Source organism: Eptesicus fuscus, chromosome 3 (assembly GCF_027574615.1).
Source record: "Eptesicus fuscus isolate TK198812 chromosome 3, DD_ASM_mEF_20220401, whole genome shotgun sequence".
NCBI classification, from domain to species: domain Eukaryota; kingdom Metazoa; phylum Chordata; class Mammalia; order Chiroptera; family Vespertilionidae; genus Eptesicus; species Eptesicus fuscus.
Window position 1 is genome coordinate 104,628,971 of NC_072475.1, and position 21,683 is coordinate 104,650,653.

General features: G+C 46.2%; 1 protein-coding gene across 1 annotated transcript in view; it reads left to right on the forward strand.

The window, feature by feature from the left end:
- Positions 1 to 21,683, forward strand: part of MINDY4B (MINDY family member 4B) — a 42,186-nt gene that overhangs the window by 5,222 nt on the left and 15,281 nt on the right. Inside the window, exons 5-9 of the mRNA XM_054710171.1 lie at positions 7,522 to 7,641; positions 8,359 to 8,450; positions 15,313 to 15,478; positions 16,033 to 16,098; positions 20,344 to 20,471. Coding sequence (XP_054566146.1) covers positions 7,522 to 7,641; positions 8,359 to 8,450; positions 15,313 to 15,478; positions 16,033 to 16,098; positions 20,344 to 20,471 — 572 coding nt within the window. The remainder of the gene's footprint in view (positions 1 to 7,521; positions 7,642 to 8,358; positions 8,451 to 15,312; positions 15,479 to 16,032; positions 16,099 to 20,343; positions 20,472 to 21,683) is intronic.

Genomic DNA, 21,683 nt, shown 5'->3' on the forward strand with positions numbered 1-21,683 from the left:
CAAAGAACCAGCTGTCATGGTCAAAGAGTCACATTGCAAACGGGAAGCTCAGCCAGGGACGGAGCCAGGAAAACAGTACCTGCTAGGTGTGAGATCCCTCCAACTGCACGACCCTCCAATATAGCCCCCACATTCACCTCATCCCCCAACTTCAACCTGTATTCTAGAGCCTTGGACAGAGACCTTTCCCAGGACCCTAAAAGCAAGAGGAGGAAGAAGCCCCTCCTTCCTGACCACAGGCTGTCCTGCACCCGGGCACGGGTGCAGACACCTCCGGGCCGAGCCTGGCCATCTGAGCACACAGCAGCAACAGGTGCGCTGTGCTCACAGCTCCGTGGTCCGGCACCGTCCTCGGCCCCTGCTGAGGGGGTTACTGAGGGGCCTGGAAGCCCTTCAGGGGGAGTCACAGTCTCCACCTGTTTTGTTTTATTTAATCCTCACCCAAGCATATGCTTACTGATTTTAGAGAGAGGAAGCAAGAGAGAGAGAGAGAGAGAGAGAGAGAGAAACATCTATGTGAGAGAACATGGATTGGTTGCCTCCCCTACACGGCCCAAGCATCATCCCATAACCTTTTGGTGTATGGGATGATGCTCCCACCAACTGAGCCACCCAGCCAGGGCTGCGCCTGCTCTTTGAGCACAGAGGTGGAGCTGGCCGGACCACAGCGTTCCTACTCTGAATACGGCCTTTCCCTAAGCTCCCCAGATTTAGGGACTCCAGCCCCTCCCCCACCTCCCTCACTCCATTGCTTTTTATCATGCATGTTCACACAGGCCCCACTGTCACATGTGCAGTACAAGTGTCCTGGAGACCTATTTGCTCCTTCTCATCAAAAGTCTTTCCACCTCAATCCACCTTCCCTCTTCTACTCAAACGCCAGAGGTCACAGAAGATAGGTCAGCAGGGCTCTCATAAGATGCTACACTTTGCTTGCTGGCCTCCCAGCCCCTGGGTGGTGCCTTCACTTGTGTCTTCGGTACCTATCTAGTGAATCCTCCCCTTTGGGTAATGAAGACAGTTGATGCGTCATCCTGTGAGGGTAACCAGCCTCCATGGTTACACGGCCACACTATGCTGGAGGAACAAAAGTTAGAGCAACTAGCTGTATTTTACTGGCCAAGATAATGCTTTTAATGAACACCCTCTAATAAAAATGTAGTATTGAAATAAATGCCTATGGAGAATATCACTTTAAAATTCATATATATATGGAAGTAGGCTACATTTTGTGTGAAAGAGAGAGAAACTATAATTCTCTACTGGTATTTGCCTGTGTGTGCTGCAGAAATTCCGGACGAGTGCATAGCATGGAGTCGGGGGATCATGGGGACCAGAGGCACGGGTGTGAGGGAGTCTTTCTCAGCGGCCTTCTTGTACTCTGGATTTTGAACCATGTGAATATACAATCTATTTTTAAAAACACACATACAAACTTTAAAAATAGAAAAATGCATTCACAGATGCTTCCAGAGCCTTCCAGTCCCCCTCTGTTCTGTGGAGGCAGGAGAGTCTGGATCTGAATTCTCTCCTTTCTCCACGAACACAAACACAACGCAGTTGGACACCGCCCCACTGACTTTTCCATCGCAATTCTCTACCTTTGGAGAAGACTGGGATACAAAGGAATCGGACCACGATAGCCTGAAATGGATTGATGGAGTATTAAGGAAGTCCCAGAAGTAGAGATGATTGATTTTTCTTAAAAAAAAAAAAAAAAAAAGATTTGGGCTTATTCCCATTATATGGGCCAGATGATAGGGTGTCCTTTAAATAGTGGTCCCATTAATTAAACACTCCCTGGGACTTGAAGATGACACCTTGGGGTTCTGAATACGTGAGTCCCAGGAGGTCGTTTAGAAGCTTGGCCAATTCTACACGTTTTGGCAGTGCGGCCGCCTGGCAAATTATCAGAGCTATTGAATCCTAACACCCACTGAATTATGCATTTTTGTCGCCATTCTGCTGTCTTCTTCCCCCTCTGTTTGAAGTAGGCATGCATGGGACTGCCTGCCATTGGCACACACTCTTCGTTGGGAATCTGCTCAGGAAGTAGGGTTAGGTGAGGGCCCTATGTACCCTTGCTTTCCCCAGCTCTCCTATCTCTCACCTTTTGTGGCCCTATTTCCAACGTGATAGCCTTCCTCCTCCCCCTTCTAACATCTGAGGTGGATGTGCTGCCGTGAGCTCTGGTCAGGACGGCGGGCCCAGGGGAGCTGACGGAGCTCGTGCACCTGCCCTGGGCTCTCCCACCAGCCTCACGCCATGCCTTCCTTCCCTCCAGCGGCAGTTTTCCATCCTCCTCCACAACCAGACCCTCCGGAACCCAACCTAGAACACACTCCTGTCGCCTCTTTTACTGGCAGCGAGTAAGCACACCTTGGTGTATTTGCATCTCTCCCCAGCAGGATCACACTACACTGGCTGGACCGCGTGTAATGCTGGGAGAGCAAGTATTCTGGGGAGACTGTAATAGATGAAGCTGTAATAGAGAACAGAGGGCAGCAGGCAGAGAGATGGCTTTTGGGGAGCAGGAAGCACAGCCTGGTGGCCACAGCGTAAGGTCTGGCGGATAGATGGGCCCCAGGTTATGTTTACTTAATCCATTAACTCACTGCTCTAGCTGATCCCCTGGAGAGGCATTTCAGCAGGGCTCATTCGTGTGCCACTTCAGAGGCACCCTCTAACCTGAGACTGACGGTAGTGCTCCCTCCTCCTCTGGCTTTCTGTCCGGTTTATCCAATGGGAACTCGGAAGGGAGACTGGAGGGAGGGAAGGGAATGAAGTCAGGTTGTGCAAAGCTGGCTGGATCCCCCTCCTCCGATGCAGTCCCCTCCCTAGGACTCTCCTTCTTGGTTCAGGTAACCACTCCTCCCCCCTGCATTAGTCATTGTGGTTTCCCTTTAAGTAGCCCACATCTTTTTAAATAGTTCCTCTATTAAACTTTCCTCAAGTTAATCATCCTGACTTGAGAGAGCCACTGTTTCCTGCTGAGACCCTGACTGGTATATGTTGAAAGGCTTGCATTTGGGTCCTGGCACTGCCATTTACTAATTATGTAACCTTGGGCATCCCAATTAATTGCTCTGGGCCTCAAGATCTTTACATGTAAAATGAAAGGGTTGAATTAGATTTTTTTTAAATTATTAAACAAATGCTTATTGTGAGCTACTCTGTACCAGGCACTACTCCAGATGTGGACAAATCCATGGCAAACACAACCCCGCCTAGAGCCTGGTCTGATGGGCTAAGATGCACTAACCCTGACAATCTCTGCTCCATGATGGGCCAGTAATTTTTAAGACAAGAAAAGATTTAGGGAAGGAGTTTCAAAGAGAATTATTCTACTTCATGTTGGGTGGGGGTGGGGGGTAGAAGAGGACTGGACCAGGTTGTCCCAAGGAAACTCTAAGCCCAGTGACAAAGGACAAACAGTTGGGATAAGGAAATTAAACCTGTTGAGTGTGTGTGTGCTAATGATCATCATCATTATCATCATCACAACAAACAGGAAAGAGGTATCCATTACAAATCCTAGAAAACAAAGTGAAAAGAGAAAAACTATAAACTGTATTTGTCTGTATTAAATAGTAATGATCATTACAATCATTTATTAAGACCACTTACCATTGTTTCATTCAGGCAGCAGAGCAACATATGTATGTCACTGAACATGTATCCGGTTAATCTTGTTGTAAATTACATTTGATGTAAAATAAACAGTAAGATGAAGCACCTTTGCTGTCACTCTAACCAGTGGGGTTGGCCTGAGGCCTGCAGGCCTCTGTCCTAGGCCTCCCAGGTGCATCCGGATGGTGACACTCTGCAACAGAAACAGGAGATGGGATGGTTTGACTTGCAGAATTTTTCTAATTGAATTTGTATTCTAAGCCTCTTTAGTCTCGACAGTCTTAGTCTCTGCATTCACACACAGCTTCGCCCTCATTCCTGCCAGCCTCCGGTCTTTTTCCCGGTGTTAGGACTTTCTTCCTACCTCACAGACAGGCTGTTTCACAAAGGTAGTAACACCCTCCGTTTACTCAGCACTCATGGTCCTTTTCTCTTTCAAGGATAACCATGTTAACCAAGCAGGGGTTCTCCCCATTTTGGGATAAGCAAATAAATCTTACAGCGGCTGGGCAACCTGTCGAGTTCATATGGTCAGTAGGAGCATAACTGGGACTTCTCTGCACTGGTCGGCCTTTCCTCTGAGCTGTGTAGCCTTGGTGGCAGGGAACCACTTTCTGTCACTTTCAGTCCTCTGCTGGGGATGTCCTGGGCTAGTGGCCCTCTTTGGCCATGGCACAGACTGAGTCTGTGTCTTCTAAGAGCAGCCTCCGTGCCTGTCTGCTCCCTCTCCTGGATTGGCAGTCACAGATGGCACATTCAGGATTAAAGCTGGGGAGGCAACCAGTGGTGTTAGAATGGGCACACATTCCAGCTCTGCTTCTACGAGCTGGGTGACCTTTGGCAAATACTTCTCTGTAAAGGGGGAGGGGGGTAATAATGTACCTACCTCAAAGAATTAAATTAACGTAGTGATTGTAAAGCACTAGCCCAGTGCCTGGTGCATAAAAATACTCAATAAATGCCAGATGTCATTCGCCAGCCTAGTTGAAATGCCACCTCCAAAGCCTTCCCAAGTGTTTCAGTCAGAGGTTCTCTCTCCTTCCTATGTTCGTTCATGGTACTTTGCACTTGATTTGTGGAGTTTCACACCTCTGTCTTGTACATAGTTGTGGGGTGTTAGACTTTTCACATATCTATAGCCCACACAGAATTAGCTCATGCTAAACAATGAATACATCTCTGATTATGAATGGATCCTCTTTTTTCATGTGTTTGGTTTATAAAGGCTTGTTTCCATTTTGATAGTTTCAAATCTCAATGTACTATCAAGTTCTCTGGAAAACTTTAAAGATTCTGGGGCAAGAGAACAGAGAATGCTTGTTTAATATCATTGAAACCACTATTGTACTCAGGACAGAAACACAGTCCTGTATATTCCTTTTTAAGAGAGAGAGAGAGAGAGAGAGAGAGAGAGAGAGAGAGAGATTTCCTCCTTTAGGTTTACTTCTTTTTATTTATTTATTTAACTAGAGGCCTGGTGCATGAAATTCGTGCACTTGGGGTGGGGGGTGTCCCTCAGCCTGGCTTAGTGGGCCTAAGCTGTCAGTTGGACATCCTTAGCATTGCCACAGAGGTGGAAGAGGCTCCCACCACTGCCACTGTGCTCGCCAGCCCGGGGAGCACACTGACCACCAGGGGGCAGCTCCTGAGTTGGGTGCCTGCCCCCTGGTGGTCAGCACACATCATAGTGACCGGTTATTCCACCATTCAGTCATTTGCATATTAGCCTTTTATTATGTAGGATACGCTGTAGATGAGGCCCCCTAGAACCGTAAGAAATGCAAAAAATTCACTGTTAACTCATTCTCGAATTGCCCCCACTTAAAATCAAATTGTCCCCTCCTCCCCCCCCCCCCCCCCGCCCCTGCCCCGTGGGGCGTGTGCTGCACCTTGGGAACCACTGGGCTTGACACTTTTCCTCTCTGAGCTTCATTTCTGAATACATACGCATATACCATGGGAATTGTAATCTCTTCTCCGCCTACCTCACTGGGTTGTCATGAGGAGGTTCTGAGCTAATGAAATGTTTCATCAAGTAAGTGATGTCTAAACAGGAAGGGGTTGTTATTTTTAAGCTCACAGGTAGCTTCTCAGGTAGCAGGTGCTGATTAGGGGAGGAGGGCATGATTGTTTCCTGGGACTGTAGCTATGGAAGCTTTGCAGAGGGTTCGGCAGGCCTCGGAGGGGCGGGCTCTGGCCAGCAGCCCTGTAGCGTTAGTCATCCCTGAAGGCGCTGATGGGGGGCAGGGAGTTAGGGGGGCGTTAGGGGGGTTGCGAGGCTGAAGGAGGAGTAACTGTCAAACCTTCCCCCTTGGCGCCATTCTTTAAATTGTACGTGGCTGTTTCACAGCTGTACCTGCTCAGGGCAGGGCTCCAATCTCCTGGAGCGGGGGTGGGGGCCTGGCCAGGGCGGAGCCAGACGGGCTAGGAGGGCGGGTTTGGCTGCGCCCCCAGCGAGGTTCAGTGTGCTTCCTCTGCAGAGATAGCGCTGCTGCTGGAGGGGGGGGGGGTAGGATCTGACCCTGGGGGGCTGCTCAGGCCTGCCTCCACCCGGGTCTGGAGTTGTAGGGAGGAGAGGCGTGCCCAGCCCTAGCGAAGGGGGCCCAGCAGCGGCGGGCCACGGGCCCCAGGTGCCTCAGGGGTGCTGACGGGTGGTTGCCGGTGTGCTCTTGTTTTGGGCGCCCCTGGCAGGGGTGGCAGGGGAAGAGATCAGGAGTCGGAGGCGCAGGCTGCAGGTACCCCTGAGGCTGGGTCTTCTCCCCATCCTGTCAGCCTCCCATCCCCCTGGGGGTGTGGGGGCTGGGGTAGGGTGTCCGAGCAGGGGGATTGGAAGAGTTCCCCGTGGCCACTTCCTCTTCCTTCTTTGCAGTCCAAGCTACTGTCAAGCACTCTCCTCAGACCCCCAGGAACTTGGCTCTGGCCGCCTGCCCCCTGCTGCACACCCAGCCTCCTGCTGGTCTGTCAATATGCAAATTGGTCATTACTGGGATGCCTTAACAGACAATTAGCATATTACCTCTTTATATGTATAGATTGATTTCAGAGACAGGAAGGGAGAGGGAGAGAGAGATAGAAAACCTTAAAGATTCTGGGGCAAGAGAACAGAGAATGCTTGTTTAATATCATTGAAACCACTATTGTACTCAGGACAGAAACACAGTCCTGTATATTCCTTTTTAAGAGAGAAAGAGGGAGAGAGAGAGAGAGAGAGAGAGAGAGAGAGAGAGAGAGAGATTTCCTCCTTTAGGTTTACTTCTTTTTATTTATTTTTTTAACTAGAGGCCCGGTGCATGAAATTCGTGCACTTGGGGTGGGGGGTGTCCCTCAGCCTGGCTTAGTGGGCTGTTTCACAGCTGTACCTCCCATAAATGATGAGAGAGAATCATTCATCGGCTGCCTCCTGCACACTTCCTACTGGGGATGGAGCCCAGAAACCACACATGTGACCTGACCTGGAATTGAACTGTGACCTCCTGGTTCATAGGTTGATGCTCAACCACTGAGCAATACTGGCTTGGCTATTCCTTTTTTTCTGGAGCAAGTCATGAATATAGGGACAGCAGCACAAGAACAGAGCCACCGCCTGGCGTGTACTTCGTGGGGTAGAAGGAGAGATGGCTAGCAATGAAAGGGGATACAAGGACTACATCAAATAGGGATTATATAGGTTTAGGGTTGGCACACTGAGCTTTCAGGATAAAATGTCCTCAGTGAACCTGACATGAATCTTTTGCACAGGACTTTACAATTAAAATAGAGAAGTGTAGCTCTAAATGTAGGAAGGGGACAGGCCACCTCCATGGTTTCACTGCCTTAGTTAAGATTGATGAGGAACGTGTCTCAGAAGAATTATCTTCCTTTGAACTCACCGTTTGTATTCCCTCCTCTCAGAAGCTGCGGCAGAGCCTCTTTGGAAATACGGTCTATGTCTTCAGCTGTGACTGGAAAAAGGCCTGTTTCAGGTTCCATGATCCTTTTTCTGACCTGGCTTTTGCTTTGGAAGTGGGAAAGGTAATAGCAGGTGACAATTTTTTAAAACCCCAATTCCATATTCCTTATCTATGTTCCCCTTTATTCTCATCCATGTAACACATGTTTTCATTGTAATAACTTGTAGAAACATATCAATAATTTAAAAATTGAGCTTAAATGATAACAGCTGTTTAAAATTATAACCTACTGTCTGAGTTGTAACAACGGCTCAGACTTCTTTTTCTTCTCTCTCCCTCCTTGTAACTTCCAATTTTCCTGGATCTTTACCCAAGTCCTAAGCATCCCTGAGGATTTAGAGGCAGGAGATCTAGCAACTTCTCTCTGGCTTATTCAAAACCTCAATAATTCATGTCATTGATCAGCAGTCACACAGAAGTTCGAGAGCTACACATCTATTTCCTTGTCTCCTACAAATGTGCAAGTTGATATGAAGCAGGGGCGCCAGGGAGTCAGGGGGGAAGAGAGCATGTATCCCCAGGTGCCAGTGCTCCATAAGGAAGTTGATGGCTGCAGATTCCAGCTTGGCAGCAGCCCATGGAGAAGGGTGGGTCAGTGTAGTACAATGTCCCTTGCTCAGTCTAGGGGTTGCTGTACACCAGAAGGGACGAGCTGCACGGAAGAACAGAGCATGATATCCATTTGCATGAGTTCTCCCTTGGAACGTCAGCCCTGAGAGGTTCCATTACAATTGTGAAGCTCTGCACCTAGCCTTACCATTCATCTTCCCCTTTGCAGGGAGGTGCCCAAAGCATTCAGATGGCCGTACAAGGATTGATCATCAAGTACTTGCTGTTTACAAGGGAGGAGAAAGACTGTAACTTCCACAGGTAAGAGGAAGTACTTGGAAGAGTCACTCATTTCATGAGAACCTTTATATGCTAAATAATGACAGCAGAAATCCCTGGGGCCCCTCAGGAAGGAGACTTGCTCACAAACAAAAATGGGGCTGGTTCTTCCCTCGGAGCTGAATTCTGTGATGGGGATGGCTCTCCTGGAGTTACTCTCAAAGCGCAGTTGCAGAATAATGCTGACAGTTTTATGCTCTGCTGCAGATCACCCTGTCAGGTAGAATAAAGCACCAGGTCTTGGGTAGGCTTCCTTGATAATATTCGACAGGAAGTTTCAACCTAGCAATTCCAGGGAGGAACAAAATGGCAATGAAAACCCCTGATAAGTGAAGGACAAATATTCCTCTCTAATCAGGCTACCAAAGTACAGTGTTTGGTAGTTGCCATTAGTTCAAATTACTTTATTCTTAGAAGTTAACAAACCCTATTGTTTGCAAAACTTTATGCTTGCTATTAAAGAAAATATAAATAAGTAAAAGGCATCTATTTGCCTTCAAGCAAGATAAGTCATCACCAAAACTGGAACTAAATGTACAATATATTCTAAGGTAGTGAATTGCCAGGTTCCTTAGAAGCAGAGCGAGCTGAAATTCCTTATATGAGGGGTTAATGAAGGGAATGCCCTCAGCTGAAACCTGGGAGAAAGAGTGGGAAGCAGGATGAGGAAGGAGAGGCTGAGAAAAAATAGGATTCTGAACAGTGACTCTAAATGACACACTAGATCAGATGGATTTAGTTGACATTTACAGAATAATTCACCCCAAAACTATGGAATATACATTCATTTCAAGTGCACATGGGTCTAAAGATAGACCACATGTTAGGACACAAAACAAGTCTCTACAAGTTCAAGAAGACTGAAATCATATCAAGCATCTTCTCAGATCACAATGGCATGAAATTAGAAATCAACTACAGTAAAAGCACCCCAAAACATTCAAATACATGGAGGCTAAATAGAATGTCATTAAACAATGAATGGGTTACCAATGAGATCAAGAAAGACATAAAAAACTTCCTGGAAACAAATTAAAATGAACATACAACTACCCAAAATCTCTGGGACACAACAAAAGCAGTCCTGAGAGGGAAGTTCATAGCACTACAGGCCTACTTTAAAAAACAAGAAAAATTTACAATAAATTATTTAACCCTACAACTTAAAGAATTAGAAAGAGAACAAGAAAAACCTAGAGTGAATAGAAGGAAGGAAATAATAAAGATCAGAGCAGAAATAAGTGACATAAAGACTGAAAAAACAATACAAAAAATAAATGAAACCAAGAACTGGTTCTTTGAAAAGATAAACAAGATTGATGAACCTTTAGACACATTTCATCAAAAAACAAAGAGATGACCCAAATAAATAAAATCAGAAACAAAAGCCGTGAAGTAACAACTGACATTACAAAAATACAAAGGATTATAAGGAAATACTATGAACAACTATATGCCAATAAATTGGACAATGTGGATGAAATGGAAAAATTCCTGAAAAAATTCCTAAAAAAATACAATCTTCCAAAACTGAATCAGGAAGAGCCAGAAAACCCAAATAGGCCAATAACAACTGATAAAATTAAAGCAGTAATTAAAAAACAAAAACAAAAAACTCCTGGCAAACAAAAGCCCTGGTATGGATGGCTTCACAGGAGAGTTTTACCAAACATTAAAAGAACTAACACCTATCCTCATCAAACTATTCCAAAAAATTCAAGAGGAAGGAACACTTCTGAGCTCTTTCTATGAGGCAAACATTATCCTAGATAATGACACTACAAAGAAAGAAAATTATAAGCCAATATACTTGATGAACATAGGTGCTAAAATCCTCAACAAAATATTAGAAAATTGGATCCAGCAATATATTAAAAAGATTATACACCATGACCTAGTGGGATTTATTTCAGGGATGCAAGGCTGGTGCAATATTCACAAATCAATAAATGTGATACATCACATAAAGAAACTGAAAGGAAAAAAATCACATGATCATATCAATGGATGCAGAAAAAGCATTTGACAAAATACAGCACCCATTTTTGATAAAAACTCTCAGCAAAGTGGAAATAGAGGGATCATACCTCAATATAATAAAGGCCATATATAACAAACCTATAGCCAATGTCATACTCAAATGGCAAAAACTAAAACCATTTCTCCTAAGACTAAGAACAAGACAGGAATGTCCACTTTCACTACTCTTATTCAACTAAAAGTCTTAATTACAGCAATCAGAGAAGAAGAAAACATAAAAGACATCCAATTTGGAAATGAGGAAGTAAAACTCTCAATATTCGCAGATGATATGACATTGTACATAGAAGACCCTAAATACTCCACCAAGAGACTACTAGATTTAATTAATGAATTCAGCATTGTAGCAGGATACAAAATTAAAACCCAGAAATCAATGGCATTTTTATACACCAATAATGAATTTTCAGAAAGAGAAACTAAACAAACAATCCCATTTACCACTGCAACAACAAAAAAATTAAGATATTTAGAAATAAACTTAACCAAGGAGGTAAAAGACTTATATTCAGAAAACTACAGGATATTGAAAAAAGAAATAGAAGAAGATATAAACAAGTGGAAGAATATACTGTGTTCATGTATATTCTGTATATTCTGTAGCAGTGGAAGAATATACTGGTAAAATTAACATCATTAAAATGTCCATACTACCCAAAGCAATCTATAGATTCAATGTAATCCCTATTAAATTACCAACAGCATAATTCACAGATCTAGAAAAAATACTCCAAAAATGTATCTGGAACCTGAATAGCCACAGCAGTCTTGAGAAAGAAAAAGAAAGATGAAGGAAACACAATACCAAATATCAAGTTATACTACAAATCCACCATAATCAAAACAGCTGGTACTGGCACAAGAGCAGACATATAGATCAATGGAACAGAACAGAGACACCAGAAATCAACCCAAGTCATTACACTCAGTTAATATTGGACAAAGGAGGCAAGAGCATACAATGGAGTCAAGACAGTCTCATTAAAGAGTGTTGGGAAATTTGAACAGATACTTGCAAAATAGTGTTGGGAAAATTGAACAGATATATGCAAAAAAAAAAAATGAAACTAGTTCATTTTTACACCATACACAAACATATTAGTAAGCTCAAATGGATAAAAGATTTAAATGTACGTCATGAAACCATAAAAATCCTAGAAAAAAAACATAGGCAGCAAATCTCAGACATCTCTCATAGCAATATGTTTGTGGATACATCTAGGGCAAAGGAAACTAAGGAGAAAATAAACAAATGGGACTACATCAAAAATTTTAAAGTCTGCATAGCAAAAGAAACCATCAACAAAATGAAAAGATGCTGGGAAAAAATTGCACTGTATGAACATATTGATAAAAGGTTACTATCCAAAATATATAAGGAATTCATGCAACTTAACAAAAGGAAGACAATCTAATTAAAAAATGAGCAAAGGACCTAAATGAACACTTATCCAAAGTAACAAATAGATATCCAAGAGACATATGAAAAAATGCTCAAAGTCACTAATCATCAGGAAGATGCAAATTAAAAAAATAATGAGGTATTACCTCACACCTGCCAAAATGGCTACCATCAACAAATCAACAAATGAGAAGGGCTAGAGAGGATGTGGAGAAAAGGGAACCCTAGTACACTGTTGGTGGAAATGCAGACTGGTGCAGCCATTATGGAAAACAGTATGGAGTTTTCTAAAAAAATTAAATATGGAACTGCCATTTGACCCAGTGACCCCTTAGGAATATGTCGTAAGAAACCCAAAACACCATTCAGAAAGAACATATGCATGCCTATGTTCATAGCAGTGCAATTTACAGTAGCTAAGATCTGGAAACAGCCCAAGTGCCCATCAGTAGATGAGTGGATAAAAAATCTGTGGTACATTTACACCAGGGAATACTATGCAGCAGTAAAAAAGGAGAATCTCTTACCCTTTGAGACAGCATGGAGGGACCTGGAGAGTATCATGCTAAGTGAAATGAGCCAAAGAAAGACAAGTATCACATGACCTCACTCATACGTAGAATCTAATGAACAAAATAAACTGGTGAACAATATTGAACCAGAGACATAGAAGCATGGGACAGAGTGGGTGGGTAGAAAGAGATTCACCAAAGAACTTGTATGCATATATGAATAACCCATGGACACAGACAATAGTGTGGTGAAGGCCAGGGGCAGGGCGTGGGGAGGGCGGGCGGGCTAGAAGCAGTGAGTGGGGAGGAAGGGGACATATGTCATACTTTCAACAATAACGATTTATTTTTTTAAAAAGAACAGGGTTCTTGTGAAGTCTAGCCTCAACCTGATCCCAGGAGCTCATTGCCCATCCACAGCTGAGGGAGCAGGGCTTTGGTACCTCCACTCCATCAGGCATTGGCCTTGGCCATCCTGCAGGAGAGGCATAACTCCTCCTCCCCTCTGGGCCAGGTGCCTCCAGTACTTCAGAGAAAGTTGGAAAGTAGGAGCCAGTAGCAGCAGTACTGGAAACAGCTGGGTGACATGTCCACCATCTAAGTAAAAGGGATCCCAGGGAATCTAGATGGAGCGCACACAATTTGCTGCACGAATGTAAAGCATTTAGCACAGTCCTGGCATGTGGCAAATATGAAATACACTAGAGGCCCGGTGCACGAAATTCGTGCATGGAGGGGGGTTGTCCCTCAGCCCAGCCTGTACCCTGTCCAATCTGGGACCCCTCAAGGGATGTCCGACTGCCCTGGGGGATGGGGCCTAAACGGGCAGTCGGACATCCCTCTCACAATCCAGGACTGCTGGCTCCCAACTGCTTCCCTGCCTGCCTTCCTGATTGCCCCTAACCACTTCTGCCTGCCAGCCTGATCATCCCCTAACCACTCCACTGCCACCCTGTTTGCCCCCAACTTCCCTCCTCTGCCGGCCGGGTTACCCCTAACTGCCCTCTCCTGCAGGGTTGATCACCTCCAACTGCCCTCCCTTGCAGGCCAGGTGCCTCCCAACTGCCCTCTCCTGCTGGCCATCTTGTGGTGGCCATCTTGTGTCCACATGGGGGCAGGATCTTTGACCACATGGGGGCAGCTATATTGTGTGTTGCAGTGATGAGCAATCTGCATAGTACTCTTTTATTAGATAGGATAGAGGCCTGGTACAGGGGTGGGGGCCAGCTGGTTTGCCCTGAAGGGTGTCCCTGATCAGGGTGGGGTTCCCTTGAGGCGTGGGGCGGCCTGAGTGAGGGGCCTGTGGTGGTTTGCAGGCGGGCGACGCCCCCTGGCAACGCAAGCGGAGGTCCTGGTATCTGGAATTTATTTTCCATCTACAATTGAAACTTTGTAGCCTGGAGCAGAGCCAAGCCTGGGGCTCCCTCCAAGGCCCTCAGCCATTTGTGTTGGGGTTATAATTGAAACTTTGTTGCCTTAAGCGGGTGGGCCCAGCCAGGGTGTGCGGAAAGCTTTGCTTCCCCTGTTGCCGGCAGCAACCCTGGCCTGCTCTCTCAAGCTCCATTCTGCCCCCATTTGTTTGAATTTGTTTACCTTCTATAATTAAAACTTTGTAGCTTGAGTGGAGGCTTAGGCCTGCAACGGCTGTCAGAAAGCTTGGCTTCCTCTGTTACCTAGGAAACCTTGCTCTCTGTGGCTGTAGCCATCTTGGTTTGGGTTAATTTGCATATTCGCTCTGATTGGATGGTGGGCGTGGCTTGTGGCTGTGTCGGAGGTATGGTCAATTTGTATATTTGTCTATTATTAGATAGGATGGTGATGAGTAACTGCTGTGATAGATCAGCTCCACGAAGCCTCCCGCACCTTTCCAGCCATGCGTTCTCTCTCCTGTACTCTCATAGCACTCTCTTTTGTTCTCATCTGCCTCCTACTAGGATGTTGAAGTATGAGGCTCCTTGTGACTCATTTCTGTATTGCCACAGAACTAGATGGATTCTATAAGTTATTGCTGAGTTAATTAATGAAACCCTATGTGTTTCTTCATTGGGACAACAGTTGTCAATGTAAAATACTGAGAAAACAGGCATAGTTAAGTATACGACTAAAGATGGGTTTCTATTTCCTGGGAGGTTGGGCAGCCTGAGATTATTACCCAATGGAGTGTAATGGTTAGGACTAGGGAATCCGGAGCCAGACTGCCCACATTCAAATCACTGCTCTACCGCTTTAAAGATGAATGACCAGGGGCAAATTACTTAACCACTCTGTCTTAGCTTCACCTCTAAAATGGGAGTAGTAATAGTACCTACCTCGTGGTTGTTGTGAGGACTAAATGAGGTGATATGTGTGAAGTGCTCAGTGAGTGCCAGGTGAGTGTCAGCTCCTGGTTACCACGGGCAACCTGAAGTAGACTTCCAGTGATGCACAGGCTGGGGTCAGGCAGACAGGACATACATGGTGTGCACATTAAAGGCAGACAACTGCATGAGCAAATGGGGGAAATATGTTCAGGGACTGGTCCATCTGGGGCAGAGAGTTTGCAAAATGGAAATCTGGGAGATAAAACTGGGAGAATTGTTTGGGGCTGTGCTAGGAAAGGGCCTGTGTTATTGGGTTAAAGAGCATAGCTCAGTCCCTGCTAGAGTTCTGGAGAGAGGACAGTGGTGGGACTCGATGGCGGCAGTAGTAACACCCCCCCGCCATATTACTAAGAGCAATATGCTGCTGCCAGGACGCCAGTTCCAGTGACAGCAGAGAGGACAAGCCCTCATGACATCCTCACAGTGTAGGTTGATGAAGGAACCAGCCCCGTATTCAGAGTCCATAAGAGTGGAGGCCCCGGCACTCCGCCAGATGACAGTCCGTCCTGACCCCACCTCCTGCCTTGCAGTCTATGTGCAATCAGCAAGCAAGAGCAGAAGCAGGCCCTGGCTGCGGCTCTCGCTGGTACCCTGTGGGCGGCAGGAGACGCTCAGAAGGCCACCATCTGTCTTGTCACTGAGGACACTCAAGTCACCTTGACTCCTGACTATGCTGGGGACAATTTCACTGAGAGGGTGAGTGCAGTCCCGCCCGTTCTGGCAGAGAAGGGTGGACAAAGCCTGGGTACTGGTTCACCATGGAAGCGGAGGTGGGGCCCCATCGATGGTTCTGGGAGTGTCTGCTGTGGCCAGAGGCACCATTTAAAGAGGTGCGGGGCAAGGGTTGTAGGTGATCCAAGCAGCCAAAACAGAATCCTGCTACGGATTTCTCCTTCCACCATGATCAAGAATATCCCATACCTGAAATCATCATAAAGTGCATGTCCATGCCCACTGTCTTAAACATAGCTAAACTCTACCTATTGGGGTGGGGGGGGGGGGATATCTTTATGGTTTTACTGCTCAAGATATCATATTGATTTAAAACTGAGGGATGTAAACATGAGGCCAGTAGCCACCCAATTTTACCATGTTTTATATGGCCTTAGGTAAGAGAATATGTCAGTTTTTAGCAATGTGATTTTACAATGAAGCAAAAATCTCCCTTGAGGTAATAACAGTGAATTGACATCTTATAGGTGTAGCTTTCATCTTCCCTCTCATTTTAATCTTCTCTTCCTGATTTATAGCTCCAGCTGTTTGAAGTTTTGGAGAAAGAGGCCGCTGAGAAATTCATCTATGATCATTTACAATGTGTAAGTGTTTAAGTACTGAGATAATTACTTATGCTGAACTGATCTTACAGGAACCTTCTCTCTTTTACAGTGTCTTTTTAATGATACTTGTTAAGAAAACCAGGTCGTCTTGAGGGCTCAGGAAGGGCAGAACAAGAGAAAGGAAGCCGCCTCTCCCTCCCCGCAACCTAGAAAGAGGCAGATCACACGCCGGCCACTCCTTGGCTAATCAAGCCCAGAAAATAACACGATAGAGGGCATCTGCCAAGATTTCTTTTGTGGAGAGAAAATGTTAAAGTCTTGCCTCATCTAGTGAATAAAAGACGAAAGTGGTAGACAACGAAGGTTCTAGTCCCAATTGCCAAAATGACCATTCACATCTATGCCCAAGAAATTACTTCTGGCCTGAAAAACCTCTTCCATCAGCACTTCCCACACAGTGTTCTCCTCCACAAAGGTTCTCACCCAGCCCCTGGAGAGTAATGGAAGGTTTTATTTCAAAAGATTCCTCTGCGGAGAAACAAAGGAAAGCTGATTTTCTGAGGAACTGAGATTACGGTGTGAAAGCAGAGAACCTGAGCAGGGTGACGGTGAAGCCACACAGCTTTGGGCTGTGTAGAAGGGGACTGTGATCCCTGGAACTCACTGCTCCGCTCCCTTTCAAAGGCCGCAGAGGCAGAAACCTGGGGGCTGAGTTCTCAGCCACACTAACTGTATAGACTGGTGCCGCTGGGCCCATCTCGCCCACCATCTCATAGGTCTGTGTTCGGCAAAAGAATCGTCTCCCAGAGATGTCCATACCCTAGTCCCTGGAACCTGTGACCGTTACATCACCTGGCGAAGGGGAATTTAGGTCTCTAGTCAGCTGACTTTACAACAACAGGGAGAGGATCCTGGGTTACCCAGGTGGGCCCGATGTACTCACAGGCTCCTTGAATGTGGAGGAGGCAGAAGAGAGGGGAAGAGTGATGTGGGATGAGAGGTGTCACCACAGTTGCAGCTTTGAAGATGGAAGGTGGGACCGTGAACCAAGGAATGTGGGCAGGGCCACTACAGCTGGAAAGGAAAGGAAACAGATTCTGCCCTGCAGCCCCAGAAAGAATGCGGCCCACTGGCATCTTGATTTTAGCCCAGTGAGGTAGCCATTTCAGACTTCTGACCACCAGAACTGTAAGATAATACGTTTATATTATTCAAGCTTCTAAATTTATAGTAATTTGTTATAGCAGCAATATGAAACAAATAAAACCTGTATGATAGATTTTCAATGGCTGACGTGAAATGTTTAGCTGGAAGCCTGCTTAGAGACTATCTTGCAAGCAGGAGATGTCTAATGGGGTTACACAGAGAGAGAGGAGCCATGTAAGAAATAAATGGTCCTTCCAGCTAAAAGAGGCACACGCTTCCCGCTCTGTCTTCCATCTCTCCAACTCACACCTGGGGGAGTCTCATTTACTAGGAAGGACCCCACATCTACAAGGTCTTCTCAGGAGCTGAGAATCAGAGGGCCAGCGCGGAAGCTCCACACAGGCTTTCCCCGTCAAAGGCTAGGAGTGCGCTGGAAAAGCTAACAAAGGCCCTAAGCAGAAGCAGACTGTGCAGCACGGGTGGGCTCGGCACAGAGCTGCCTGCATCAAGCCGACCCAAGCTGACCCTCTCCATAGCCACGCTGCGGATGGGTTGGCCCCATTTCCGGAGCGAGGGGGAACTTGGTGCACATATTCTGAAGGGCGCTTCCTGGCCAGAGGCTGCTCGTTGTGATCATCCCCCATTCAGACGTTTACCAAACCCCATTCGCCCTCAGAATGCACCAGCCCTGTGTCCTAGTTTAAAGCACAGATCTCAAGTGAGGGGTCTGTGAGCAGCAGACCTGTTGTTATAGGTTGAAGTGCATCCCCCCCAAAATGATATGTTCAAGTCCTAACTCCCAGGACTGATGAATGTGCTCTGATTTGGAAACAGGGTCTTTGCAGATGCAATCAAGTTGAGATAAGGTCATGCTGGACTGGGGTGGCCCTAATGCAATGACTGGTGTTTTTATAAGAAGGAAATTTGGGCACAGACCCGGACATGCAGGGAGAGCACCCTGTGATGATGGAGACAGAGACTGGGGTGATGCAGCTCCCAGACCAAGGGACACCAGGGATTGCCAGCATCCACCAGAAGCTTGGGAAGATCAAGGAGGGATCCTCCCCGGGGCCTGGAGAGAGAGCGCGGCCTTGCTCTGACACCTTCAGTTAAGACTTCTGGCCTCCAGAACCAGGAGAGAATAGTGTCCTATTGTTGTAAGTAATTCAGATTTTTAGTAATTTGTTATAGCAGCGCTAGGAAAGCAATACACCTATATCTGCAGCATTAACCCACACGGTATTAGATTTTTTTTTTTTTTAATTTGAGTCAGCAATAGTCAAAACCAATCAGGAAATCCCACATAAAAACCTGAATTTTAGCTTTCCCCCCCCAAAAAAAAATCAGGAAATTTGGCTGCTCTAGACCTATAGCTTGGCATGTCATTAGTTAGCTGAGTGTGATTCCCATTAGACAAGTTGTGATGGAGTGAATGATGTTACCTAACAGGTATGAAGGGCTCTGATGACGTTTAAGATTTTGAGATGGGGAGATTATCCTAGCTTATCCTGGTGGGCTCAATTAGTCATGGGTTTCATAAGGAAAATGAGGTGGTGGGGAAGGAAGAGGAAGAGGTGCCATGCCGAAGCAGAGGGGTAGGGCTGTGTAATGTGGGATCCTCGGCCAAGAAACAAGGACGGCTTCCAGACACTAGAAACAGCAGGAAAGCCTCCAGGTGGGATGGAGGCTGGCCAGCCATTTGAACTGGGTGCACTGACACCAGGTTGGGTTTCTAACTTCCAGAACTTCTTACTAATAAAAGGCTAGAGGCATCACGGCCAAAACGACCAGACGACCGATCACCAGGAGGTGCATGGAGGCGGGGCACCTCGCGCATGGCGGGAGGCAGGAGGCGGTTGCTATGAGGTGGGAGGCCTGCGAGGGGAACTGGCTGGCTCGCATCTGCAGTGGTAGCCAGGGACTGGCAAGTGGGTAGAAATGGCCCTGATCGCAGGCCAGGCCTAGGGACCCTAACCACGTACGATTTCGTGCACTGGGCCTCTGGTTAAATAATAAATTCATGTTGTTTTAGGCCCCCAAATTTGTGGTAATTGGCTATGGCAGTGACAGGAAACTAGCATGCCAGCCTTGTCCAGGTTGCCTCAGGCCCAGCCCTCCCTCACAGCCTGCAGTGCACCCATTTGGGTTCCTGTCTAGCTCCTATGGCACCAGAGTTTGTCAGGCCCTGGTTCCTGTGGCCCTGGAACTTATTCTCCTGCCAGGTCACAGGCAGTGAAGGGGACAAATGAATCCATAAGAGGCGAAGCACGGGCGGTTTAGCCGAAGCCTCCCTGATGCAGTGCCTCTAAAGAGAGGCCTTACCCCTGGTATCTCGAAAGCCAGCCAAGGAGCTTCTTTGCAGCAGGTGAAGTGTTGACCAAAACCTAAGGTAAGGCCAATGAAGGAGAGGCCCTGAATGTTGGCTGGTCAATTTGGATTTGATCCTGGAGGTCACAGGGCGCCTTCAGGAGGTTCTGAGCAGAAAAGCAACCTGCCCAAGGGAAGAGACGGAAGAAGTGCCTCAGGAAAGAGCAGGTGCTGGGACCTAGCACGTTTCCTTCTGAGAATCAAGGCAGGTATTTGCATTGCGTCAGTTCACTTTTGCAACAAACCTGGCGGAATGGTTTTTTTTTATATGCAATTGCAGATGAGGAGATTGAGCTCAAAGAAGTTAGACAACTCTGAGTTAGTAAGTAGTAGAACTGGTTCTGAACCCAGGTCTGTATAACTCCAGGTCTGTATTTCTATAAAGCCTCTCATCTCCCACCCCCACCCCCACACTTCCCCTGAGTTTAATTGGGCAACCAAGAGGGATTCACTGACTAAGGAGTGACTGGGCAGGGAGGCCAGCCAAGAGCAGGCCTGGGACTTGGGCTAGGATGGACCCAGAAAAATGGAGAGGAAAGATACGCTACATCTTAGCCACGGTTTGAAGAAAGTCACAAGACAGAAGTGGAGGAAAGAAAGAGAGGTTGGAAATCAAGAGAATGATGTTATCATTGGCAGGCTGGAAGCAGAGAGGAGAATGCATTTGAGAGTGGAGATAGATCCAGGGGGGCCATAGAGAGTGCCAGCTGCCCTTTAAGCGGCTAGAAAATAAATCCCTCAGGCAGTAAATCCCTGAATTCATGCCCACAGGTATACATAGCTGCATTGCTTGGAGGCAAATGTGCTTTTCCCTTGCTTTCCAAACAGTTCAGTGGGGAAGGAAGCCACGGTGTCATCCTGTTTCTTTACAGCCTGATCTTCTCCAGAACATTTGAAAGGTAAGTCCTACAAATATTTACCCAGCATTTCCTTTGGCTCTGGGGTCACGTAAACCACGTACTCTGGTGTTGGAGAATACTTTCATGCCTACTGGAAACATGAGGGCAATTTTTTTTCTAGTGGATGCTCTTGCTGCTGATACGTCCGTTTCTATAATCAGTTTGGCCACAGTAATGGGTAAATCACTGTCAGGAAACTGAATCTGCTTTTGTGGTACAGTCCTAGGGTCCTTTTTGTGGTTATAAATATTGGCAGACAACAAAGCTTATTTGTACAATTTTCATATAAAAATTTTTTATTACTTATATGCACAGTAAAATAGATTTTCAAGTATTTATTTTTGCCTCTGTAATATGCAAAGGCCTGTTATTCACACTGTGGAAAATACAGATAAAAGAAGATAGGACCCTGGCCTCCTGCAGGTTCCAGTCTGGGAAAGAAGAGAGGTCCAAGTAGAGCCTGGGTGAGTCCCAGCTGGTACTTGATGGGCCAAATGAGGTGTGAAGGCAGTTAACCCAGTGGGCTCCAGAGGAGGAAGGGTGCCCAGCAGTTATGAGAGTCAAGGAAGGCTTCTTAGAAGTAGATTGAAAGAGAGGTAGGCTTTGCGAGAGCTAGAGAGCCTCCAGGAGGGAAGAATTACAAGCCCTGCAGCAGTATTCCTGAAACCTGTCTTTTGGATATCTCCATCACATTTTTGTGGTCTATATTATTATTTGCTTAAGCTTGCTTTAAATCAACACACATTTAAATATTAACTTCTTTCTAAACATTCATATCCTTTAAATCGTGTATTTGGTGTGCTGAAGAAAATATGCATTAAAAACATCACTATAAAAAATATTAAATGCTCATCTCTGTACCATCCAAAATCATGCCATACTTTGGAAAGCACTGCCCTGAATTGTACCTGATGCCATCAAGGCATTCGCCATGCTTGAGCAAGTCTCTGGGTCTTATTCGCAAAAGGGAGTGACCTCTAATCCTAGGAATAGGTTCTGTCAAGGACACATACAGCTCTCATACCAGCCCCTTCCTCTCAGTGACAACAGGAGCCACGTTGCACCTTGACTTTAACATTGTCCAGGGTAGAAACCCAACCCCTGGCCTCTGATGAAACAGTAGAGGCTGCCCTTCTACAGCCAAGAAATGAGCTCAACCCCCAGCTGGTGTTTTCCACTTAAACGGTCTGTTCAATTCTGCCATGGCCAGTT